The sequence below is a fragment of the Rattus norvegicus genome, chromosome 16 (assembly GCF_036323735.1).
Source record: "Rattus norvegicus strain BN/NHsdMcwi chromosome 16, GRCr8, whole genome shotgun sequence".
Classification (NCBI taxonomy): domain Eukaryota; kingdom Metazoa; phylum Chordata; class Mammalia; order Rodentia; family Muridae; genus Rattus; species Rattus norvegicus.
This window is the reverse complement of record NC_086034.1, coordinates 7,831,878-7,843,230: the sequence shown is the minus strand read 5'-3', so window position 1 is coordinate 7,843,230 and position 11,353 is coordinate 7,831,878. Positions and strand designations below refer to the sequence as shown.

General features: G+C 44.5%; 1 protein-coding gene across 6 annotated transcripts in view; it reads right to left on the bottom strand.

Moving 5' to 3' along the window:
- Positions 1-1,335: 1,335 nt before the first annotated feature.
- The window catches only part of Ercc6 (ERCC excision repair 6, chromatin remodeling factor), a 70,585-nt gene continuing 60,567 nt past the window's right edge, over positions 1,336-11,353 (bottom strand). For 5 of the 6 annotated variants that reach the window (XM_006252734.5, XM_006252737.5, XM_006252736.5 and 2 more), the window contains 3 exons: positions 6,339-6,543; positions 5,559-5,631; positions 3,167-4,780 (listed from right to left, as the gene is read on the bottom strand). In XM_006252734.5, coding sequence (XP_006252796.1) covers positions 4,361-4,780; positions 5,559-5,631; positions 6,339-6,543 — 698 coding nt within the window. In that variant the 3' untranslated portion in view covers positions 3,167-4,360. Of the gene's footprint in view, positions 4,781-5,558; positions 5,632-6,338; positions 6,544-11,353 lie in introns of all 6 variants that reach the window. The other variant, NM_001107296.1, reaches the window with a different exon arrangement.

The window sequence follows — 11,353 nt, the reverse complement described above, 5'->3', positions numbered from 1 at the left end:
CTTCCTTGACCTAAACTTGTCTCTCTTTCCCCACACTTTAAAGCTAAAGACACCCAGCAGCTCCCATGACCACACACAGCAGACGAGGACAGAGAAGCAGCAACAGTTCCTGGGGCGTCACAACTGTCTCCATTCCTCTCCTGTACGGCTATCTCCCATTTCTGGGTCTCTGTAGCCCATCTCTGGAGTTCAGGAAATGCCCACTTCATCCTTGGTCACTATAGTCTTTCTCTCTCCCTGACCCTTGGACATTGGTTTTCATGTGGGACACGCTCTGTGTGTAGATGGGGTCATGTAACCCCAATAACACCTGGTGCTGTCAACCCAGGAGGGGGAGACAAAGGGGCTGTGGTTCACACCAGGGCTCACCCTTCTCACCAAGACGTGATAGAATTGCTTACACGATACGCACCCTATTTGCTCGGGACAATTTCTAAGGACACGTGGAGGGACTTGTTCTTCCAGTTTCCTGTCAGAGTGGATTTTTGGCTAGTGAGTCTGCACATCGTCCCTAATGTTAGAAGACTTGGCTGTGTGCTTCTCCAAACCAGGAGAGGGTATTAGAGGAAAACTGTCAATATAGGCAGAAGAAAGATTTACTGAGAGCTGGCACTGGATTTAAAGCTGACAAGAACCCCTTTCCCTTGACCCGACTTAACCATCTATCAGAAACCAGCAACCGTCAGTTTTGAAGCTTCTCTTCAATGGCAGGAAAGCGAGATGGCGAAGGACAGTGCCGCCTATAAGCATTTCGATGCCGGACGTTATCACAGCGTGCACATTCTGGAACACAGGAAACGCAATCACCACTATTACAGCTGATCCAAGTGTTACAGAACAATCTAAACATCAGAGTGCAAGTCCAGCAAAGTTGCTAGATGACACGGATAGCATCAGTGAGCAAAGCCAACCTAGAGAGAACCAGGAGATGAGACTTTATGAATGAGAGCATGTGGGTTTTCAGAAGGCGTCCTTTACCACAGGTACAAACTCAGGGCTGGGACTAATGTAAGCTGTCCATCAGACTCACTGTTCTCACCAAGGCTTTACAGGATTGTTTGCATGGCACACGCTTTCTATCTATGCATAAGTAAGTTGTCTATTACAAATTGTGAGATATAGAGCAATCATTTCTTTATAAACATGCAATAAAAATGTGTAGCTGTGGCTTATTCAGAAATGCGGGGGGCCAAGCATCCATCATAAATAACCCTCAACAAATCTGCTTATTCATTGTAATCACAAAATCCCAGTGTGTCAAGGTGATCTAATATATAGAGACTGAAGATCCAAGAGTTGTTCTACAGTTTTTGACAACCAACTAGAAACCTACATGATTAAAAATGGCTTATTGGTAAAGATGAATGGACAAAGTTAACAAAACATAGAGTTAAGATACATTTCCACGATTATATGGACACAGGACATAATGGTGGTGTGGTGGCTTTATAAATGTATAAATCAGGAGGGGGGATGATCTATGGTTTTCAAATGTTAGGAAACTAACTATTTCTGTATAGCTACATTTAGTCATTTACCTTATGCTGACAAAATACCCAAAATACAAAAGAACCTGAGGAAAGAAGGGTTTGTTTTGGCTGACATTCGGTGACAGAGACTGTCATGGCAGCGGTTAGGAGGTCCACTGACTTACTGCATGGGCAGCCGGGATGGAGTGGAGCGGACTATGAACTTCAAGGCCCACCTTCAGAGATCCACGTCCTCCAGCAAGCCGGTATATCTGGCTTTCCCACATTCCAAAAGAGCACGGGTTCAAAGACAGGAGTCTACAGATGGGACACTTCCCATCCAGACCACACTGTAACTAACAAGGCCAGTCATGAGACTGCGCCATGACCCTAGGTTATTAAAAAACGAAATGTAAAGGCTTCCAGGAGATAGCAAGACAAAGTTGACACAGGAATTCATCATCATCTGGAATTTTATGTGAAAGTAAAAGAGCCTTAAAAATCCTAAACGAAAATTCTATAAAACACCTAGAACGAAACTAATGCGAAGTGTGAAGACCCTTATAAGCAATGCGACCCAAGCACATAAAGGAGTTAAATAAAATTAGGCCTGCCATAATAGTAATGGGCAATTATATTAATTATGAAGAAGTCTATTACTCTCCAATTAACGCAAAAACCAATGCAATCCCGGCCAAAAGAGCAACACTTGAGTGGAACTTAATGAGCTAATTCTATCATTTGCTTGGAACAGAAAATGCACAAAAGGAAGGCACAGAAGAGGCTGAAAAGGAGAATGGCCTTCCCCACAGGTGGCAGAGGTCAGCATGCGCAGTGTGAGGGAAGAAACAGACACAGGGTCTGACATCAGCTTTGCAGCACAGGGTGATCTGGAGTGGGCAGGGGTGATGGGCTAGCCATAATGGCCTCTCATTTTTGCCTATTTCACAGCTGTTTTTCATTTTATTTAGGAAACTAGGCGAATATGGTATTCTATCTAGCATCAAAGTAATCATGGAAATTCAAGTTAGAGTAAGGTTATTCTGTGGAACAGGACTGATTTTCAAACAATGTACCAGGATGGCAGGGAACTAGCCGTTGTGGGCAAGCCTGGGAAAGAAGGGCCTGTGATGTGCTTAGAGCTCAGCTATTTGGAAAACAGAGCTGCGTCACAGGAGTGAGGAAACCTGGATAAGGTAAAGTTAGATACACGGGAAAGACATGGCATCAATGTGTTACACATATTAAACCAACTGGATGCTGAAACAGTGTTAAATAAGATTCATTTATTTCACTCCAAAGTATCTGGTCACGGACAGCTGTTCTTGACTGGCAGACCAACCACCCTCTCTTGAAATACCCGGAAACCCGAGGCTTTCATACACATCCCGACCAGCAAAACAGGGAACTTTCAGGGGCGTGCATGCCATGACTTTGTGTAAGCTTCAAGTTGGCGTTTTCCATCTCACTGCCTGGAACTGTCATGCGGCCACACTTCGCTGCAGGGAGGCTGAGAAACGATTGTCAGCTGAGCAGTGACTGGCCCAGGGGACACACAGAAGCGAAGCAGCAGCCCACGCCAGCAGCCATGCAAATGCCTGGGCAACTGCACAGGGCTCCGGAACCGCAGCTCCATCGGCACAGGGTGGGAAGGCAGGAGCGCTTGAAGGCTTTAACAGTGACAATACAGTAAAAGCTGGAATTTTAAAGTCTTTTATTTACAATTATTTAACATGTTTAACACATTAATTCTATTTACACCACACAAAGTATTTCATGTTCAAAAAATCAGATTGCAGCTTAATGTATAAAGGTATTGTTCATTGTTAAAAAGTACTTTAACCTAGAGCACTGGTCTCTGAGTTTCCCAGCTTGGCTGGAAAACCGTGTTTACAGAGTCAACCTCCCCAGGCTGGGCAGGTCAGTGGCAGAGCTGGACCATGGACTCCTCCCTTACTCATGGGAGGTCACTTGCCATCTAAGAGGTGTTTATACCTTCTCCAGCTCAGTCTGACGTAGATCTCAGGCATTACAGACACAGCACAAAAGCTCACACCAGTGAGTCAGATCAGGAGTCAGCCTGGGACAAGAACAACGCCATTCCCCTGTAGGCTGACAACTAGAAGAAAAAATGTGTGACTGCCTTCTGAGCCAAGTGCTGAAGTCCAGACGTTACTGACCTATTTAAACAAACCCCTCCCCCTTCCTTACACAATGATGACAGAGAAGAAAAGCCAGACGTCCTTCGTTGATGCGTATGTATGAACTGGATGGAACCTGGTGGTGAAGCACATGCTCGCTTAGCTCGCTTAGCACGTGCAAGGCACCAGACTGTCGTTAGCAACATTTAAAACAGACCAACAGTAAAACCCAAACCTGCTACTTTAAAAGTACTGTGAAGAATTAATCGTAGGGAATGATTTGACAGATAGCAAGGATCTTTCTGTATGTGGCCAGTGGGTCATAAATACTTACTGTATCAAGGTACTAAGGTTATCAGATACCGTGAAGTCCCCTATGGGATGGCGTGGATAAAGAGAAGACACGTTCCCAGCACCAATAAGAAGAATCAAGATCTACTCTTAGACAGAATGTGCTCCCTGACAGCATCTCTTGGGTTAAGTAATGTATTTGCTCCATTAAACAACTGCTAGGTCCCTGGTTTTATAACAATTCATAGTGCCACCAAAAGAAAACCAAACCAAACAAAAACCCTCCAATTATTTTCTTCTTCAAGTTTTAGTCTTGAGGTAGATGACACAGTAAACACCAAGTGCAGCTATACTCTTATACACTTACACACACACACACACACACACACACACACACACACACACACACACACACACGAGCCAAGATTCCTATTTGAAAAAGTTCAGGAAGCAGCACTGTTAGCAGTACTCTGGCTTCAGTTTCCAAATCCCTTCACCACCAGGAGTTCTATGGAAATTGCACAGATTCCTCAGTAGTTCTCGGAAGACACAGGACTGTGCCACAGACAGCTTGGATTCGAACGCCTGTAGGATTTCCTGAGTGCTGGCCTGGCCATCCACCTGAGCCTGGAAAGCAATGAAGTTCCTCATGTCCACCAGAAGGGCGTCGTGCTCTGTGCTGCAGGGAGGCGCAGCCGCAGCCGCAGCCCCAGCAAGCTGCTCGCCGTCACTCTCCAAACGCTCCGGCAAAATCATGTGGTTTCGTGCTCGCATTCTGGCCAAGAGCGAGGAGGAACTGGGGGCTCCAGACGACGATGCTCCATCTTCTTTGCCACTGAAGTGCTCAGCGGTGTGAGCTTCCCCCTCCTTCTTCATGTTCTAGAGAAGAAGAAAGACCGCATGTCAACAACGACTTGCAGACTGTCCCACTATCTCCCCAAAGGCTGTGAGGACTCAGAATAATGGAAATGCCATACGGTGAGATGCGGAGACAGATGTGGACGCCATCCAATGCCAAGGTAGAGGAGATGTGGACATGAATCCACCCATTTGTAATGGGCATTTCATAAAGAAATAAGCAGGAGAAGAGAATGCAGCCATCTTCTGGCCCCTGGATGCCGAGTGTGAGAGCACAGGAGCTGAGGGAGACCTTGCCTGCAGGCACAGTGCCTGGGCGAGTCCTCTAGAGGCCTAGGACAGCCTTTGACGGCCATGGGCTTGCCCTGCTTTCTCCTGCATGCACCCTGGCCCATGCCACGAGACAGGGAGCAGCCGCCACTCCCTTCACTTGTCAGCCTTTTTCCTTAGAACAACAGACTTAACCTGGAAAGCGCCTTGGACCCCTGCTGCTATAGACTAGAAAGTGTCTGTTCTCAAAGGCTTCAATTGCCCAACATTCAAGAAGGCTCATGGGCATTCAGCTTAGACAGTGGGGTCCAGAGCTGACACCTCCTCCAGATAGGTGGCTGTGCATATTAATTTTCTGGGGACTGAACTGCCGAGATTTTGTGCTCTAGGAAGTACTACACGAATCTGAGCCTACAGGTATCAAATGTCACTACATCAGTTACAACCATCTTCATCTTCACACCTAAATGACATTTTCCTGGCCATCCACAAAAATCTCAAGTGTAAGAAGCAGCCAGAACACCGTTACCTGAGTTCTCTCTGTTAGCGACGAAGGACGCTGCACAGGGAGGCTGGAGTTCCTTTTCTGACCGAACCTTTTCCTAAATAATAAAGAGAAACAGGATGTCAGGTGCTGCATCAGAGGCTAAGGAACCCTCAACAACTAGCCTCTTCCTGGGAAAACTGCTGCCTGCCATCAGATTCCTCACTCCTGCTCTATGCCTTGCCTACGCTCACTCTTGTGAGATCCACTCAACATGCTCATTCAACAATGGACATGAGAAAGCATCCTACATTATAATTACACAATAATATGTCAGTATTATAATTGGCATAATTACTGAGTGCTGCAGACTTGCTAATTGTCTTACTAACATTTAGTTGCTGTTTGTATTCCTCACTATTACTTTTTAAATAATTGGTGTTTTGCCTGCCTGTGTGCCTGTGTGCAGGTGTTGGAACCTTAAGTTACACACAGTTGTGAGCTGCCTTATGGGTGCTAGGAACTGAACCCAGGCTCTCTGGAAAAGTAGTCAGTGCTTTTAAGCACTGAGCCATCTTCCCAGCCTTCTACTTCTCACTATTAAACATCATCTCTCAAGCAAAACTGATCACCTTTTTCCTGGAAAAGTTATCTCAAGAGAGAAGGAGATGAGAGGGAAGACAGACAACAGGACTTTCCCAAGTCACTCAGGTCTGTCCCCACAAAGCCTCCCTGAGGGAGCTTTGACAGAGAACCAACCTTGACTGTACAGCTAGCCTCAACCACTGGGACTCCTTGCAAGCATGTTGGGGAGTGGTCTCTTACTTTACTCCTGCTGGTGCACCGGAAATACCCCTGTGGCCAGTCCAGGTGGGAACACCAGATGTTGCCCCCAGGCACTGCTGACGAGAGAGCCTCAGAGCTTTCAAGGCATCCTGAGCCACTCTGTTGGCTTCTGCCTCCACCAGCACATAATCCGGACTGGACCCATCTATGATGGCATCATGCTTCACGACGCTGTGCACGCCCACTAACGAGAGTAAGGAGAGAGCGAGTGATGACTGGGCCTATGTACTGAAATACTACGCATAGTAATACTACACACTGTAAAACTATACAGAGTAATACTACGCACTGTAATACTACGCACTGTAATACCACACACTGTAACACTAGGCACTGTAATACTAGTTTCACAGGAGGAAAAAACCCCATAATGCTTTTAGCTGCTATTTTTTGGGCGTTAGCAATAATGAGAACTTCACAAATGCTTTCTGTTCATACTTGCCACTACCCTACAAGGGACAGTTATGAATTATCCTTGTTCTAAAATACTTAAAATCTTTAATGGTAATTTTAACATTTAATCTCTTCCTAGCTATAGTGTGAGACAATTAAAATATTAGTAAACCTTTCAAAGTAAAAATATTAAGCAGAAATAAGAATTTCAAGTAAATTTACCTTCCTGGGAATGTTACTAGAATACACAACAGAATAATCAGTGGAAAGTTCATTTCCCTGAGTATTTGCATCAGTAAAAATGACCAGCAATGCAAGATGCGGCATGCCTCTAATCCCATCTCCTGAGAGGCTACAGCAGAAGGATCAGGAACTCAAGGCCAACATGAGATATACAATAATATGCCCAAAAATAAATAAATAAATAAATAATAAAATTAAACTAAAGTAAAGATAAAAATAAAACACATTTCTAATGAGACATAAACACAAGGAAATAATTATGCTACCTAAACCTCATCAAAATATAAAAACAAAAGCAGTAGAAGAAAATTATAAAATAAAATAATGAAGTACAGACTAGATTAACTATGGATCCCTGTTAATAAATAAGAATCCTGGATTATTAGATAAAAGTAGCAAAATGAACAGCTCACTTAAGGTTAAGAAAAAGAAAATTTTATGGGATAAAGTCAAAAGAGAAGCTATCTTTGGAAAAGGCAAATCTCTATAGGAATATTTGTATACCTTTGTGCCAATCTGAATAGGAACCAATAGTAAAAAGGATTACAGACGACGCAAGTAAGAACCATGGGAATTCAGGGTCAGTTAATGTTCCTTTATCTAACAAGCTTTGTGATGCTCTTTTCAATACCAACCACTGATGCCTCTATAGTGAAAATGCCTTTGACAAACTTCATCATCCATACCTGAAAAGCCAGTCCCCAAACCAGGAAGTTCCTTAATAAAACACGTGCTTTATCCCAGCTCCAGACTCTTAATGAGTGAACACCCCAGGTCACTTCTACTGCGGTAACAGATAACACTCTGATATCATCACTGGCTGGTAAATTAGTAACAGAATCAAGGTGTGTGAGAAGGCAGCCCAGTTCTCCCTGAGTCAGGGCCTTCCTTTCTTTACTCCCCCACTCCCTTTCCCTCCCCTCCTTCCCCTGTTTTTTTCCGGGCTGGAGATGGTACCCAGAGCTTCATGCGTGCTAGACAAGTGTTCCACCATCGATCAATAACCCCAGTCCCACTCTTTTGAAGTTTATAATGGGTACAAAGCTAAAGGACTCTAGAGAACCAGTGACAAAGCAAAGCAGTAAACATCTAACAAAATGGAATATAAAACAAACCTATCTATAAGCTTCCCATTAAACAGCAGTTAAAGGAGACAATGATGGGAGCTCCACATACAATAACAATCAACATAAAAATCTGAATAACAACAAAAAGAATGGATGTATAGGTTTTAGTCAATGCCACTAACAAAAATGCAAATTAACATGAGATGCCAGGTAGAGTCAGGACAGAAAGGGAACTTAGGGAAAGTAACTCCTCCCATCCTCACTCCCCCAATTCTGACTGCGACCTCTCCTGCTGAGAGGCAAAACTGCAGACAATCAACATTTGCTGAAATATTCCTTTGGTGCACATCTATCCTATGACTAATAACATGGGCCCCAACTTGAAGCCTGAGGTGTAAGACCTCCTGGGGGGGCCTCACTTCTCTCCCCAGACATCCCCAAGAATCTCAAGCAAAATTGTAACCTTTATTTACAGCAGACATCCAAACCTTCCTTGTCTAGCAATCTAGACTCCAGCCACTGTAATCCTGACGGTTGCCCTGAGAACCACCTGTGGTCTCACTCAGGTTTCTTTCCTTTTTTTTTTTTTTTTTTCCGGAGCTGGGGACCGAACCCAGGGCCTTGCTGAGCTAAATCCCCAACCCCCTCACACTCAGGTTTCTTAACAGATCTCTCGAGATGTAAATTTGAGCCCTGTCTGAATCCTAACACTAGTATTTAAGATGAGATAGGTGGCTGTGACACTCAAGGTTCACATCTGTACTCTCTAGAACCTTACTTTCTCCTAGCAACTCCCTTTCTTGTAATCCTCCAGCTTAAACCAGTTTAAAGTACCTTTACTAAATCCCAACTCTCCTAGTACTCACTCTTCTGCACTGAAGCCACTAATCTCAGCATAACCTGCATCCAGGTCCCTATAAAGTTAAGGGGACTCCTCAGGCTACTATGGCTGCCATACTGTAGCTGTACTTCCTGCATCTGCCCTTTAGACATGGACTTCTGTCTGTCTGTCTGCCTGCCTGTTTGTTTATCTATCTGCCCCTCAGACACAGACTATCTGACTACCTACCTACCTACCTACTTTTCTGAGACAGGGTTTCTCTGCAGCTCTGGCTGGCCTGGAACTCAAGTCCTCTAGCCTTTGCCTCCCAAGTGCTGGGGTTAATGATGTGTGCCACATCACCCAGCTTCTCATATTTACGTAGGCAAAAAATAAAGCTGTAACACAACAGCCATGGCATGGCCCTCGAGATAAACTGCTGAGGACAAATGCTAACAAAAACCTCTTTGTTCATGATGGGGTAAGATTATTTCAAAACTAAAAACACCCCGCATGCATCCATCTTCGAAGAGCGGCCTCCTTTCTAGGCATTTTAAGAAGCTGTTGTATCTAACATCAGGACAATAAATGGCACAAGATTATTCACCACAACATCGACTGAAAAGAGCTTAGCAGTCTATGTGCTCAATGTGAAGAAATGACAGTGTGTCCGTGTAAAGGCCACAGAAAGGGAGAGGATCTCTGTGAACGAATATGGGGGGACTATCATGACTTGCAACGTCCTCTTCCTGGCACATGCACACACGGGACCCCACCCTACCCCAGTGCAGAGACGACCATGTAGACTCTGCCCTTCATTCTACAGAGGTGACTTATAATCATCTTTATTCTCAAGGCTCTGAACTTTGTTTCTTCTAGACTTTTCCACCTACAGTGTTTCTCTCCACCATCTGGTTTGGCCCCTTTAGTATTATGCTTTTGTATGTTTTTCTTTCATTTTTCTGGCCAGGGTTTTATCATGTGTCTTAATGTGGGGGTGTATGGCTTTCATCAAGTTTTAAGTATTGTTTACAGCATTTCTGCAGATTGATACATGTCTCTTGGTTAGGACTCAGTTACCATCACACAAGGCTGTTGACGTCCCGCAGTCTCTTTGCTTCTGTGACTTTACTACGTTAATCTCTGCAGAACTTGTCTGCTCTCATGTTCACTGATCTCTTCTCCTGTTATGTCTAATATGCCTCCAACTCCTAGGTATTTTTCACACCAGCTATTACATCTTCATATAAATTTACTTTCAATGTGTGTGTACATCTTTTATGGCTCTCTTTGAATATATAGAATAGTTATAATTACTTACTGTCTGTGCTAACTCCACCACCTGTCAGTTCCAACTTACTTCTTCATTGTGAATCACATTTTCCTACCTCTTCTATACCCAACAATCTTTCTATTTGATGCAAAACCCCATAGACTTTGTGTTGTCCAGCGTTTGTATCCAGTCTATAAGAGTTTAGGGGAAGCTCAAACAGTGCTAAGGCTGAGTTGGAAAAACTCCAGTTTTCCTGTAACATGACACACTGCCTAGTAGGCACAAGCACAGTCCCTGCTCTGGGTGTGCACAAACACTTTCCCTACTTCTGAACGGGCCTTCCTGCAGCCTCAAACAGAACAGCTTCCTTGCAGGTCATGCTCATCAGCATCCAGCTCAGTTCCAAGGATTACCTCTGCAGGGTAATCCTGCTGCTCCCCCTCACACTCTTGCATAAACTCCAGCACCTAGTTCTCCCTGGAGCTGTCTGTCCAGGGTCCATGTAGACTCCCCTTTCAAGTTTTTCAAGACAGCAAGCCACAAGCTCAGCTCATCTACTCCCCATCTGAGAGATCACTATCCTTTGGTGCCCTCTTGGCATCACTGCTCAAACGCGTCCTGCGTCATTTCAGCTGTTGTACCGTGGGAGTAAATGCTGTTCCAACCTCACAGGAATCATATGGTTCTTACCCCTAAATGAAGAGATACAGAAGAATGATGCATCCATTTGTACACGCACACACATGCATGTTATTTGTAGGCATTTTACATATGCATGTGAATGATGAAGTACTGAAAAGTGTTCATGTTGGCATAAAGGCTACCACAGAGTCCATATGTTCTCCATGCTAATTTCTGTGACAGTTTTCAGAAGCAATGCAGAAACCTGCCTTCTCAAATACAACACCCTGACTCAGGCATCTTTGGTAACTATGGCTACTACTGTCGTCATATTGCAGCAAAGGCAAAGAAGATGACAACCGGGAGTGCCAAAGCTGAGCAGGGCATGTCGGCTTTCACTGTCTCAGCGACTGTTAGGTGACTTCTCTAACGCTTGTTTCTCTTTCCTCTTGGCCTTCAGTTTCTCTTTCTGCTACCCCTAGCCTTTCTGCCTCTCTCCCACGACCCGCCTCTCTAACCTTCGATAGTTAGAAAAGAAGTAAACACAGCATGAAAGGAAACTGCCTACCTGCGCTCG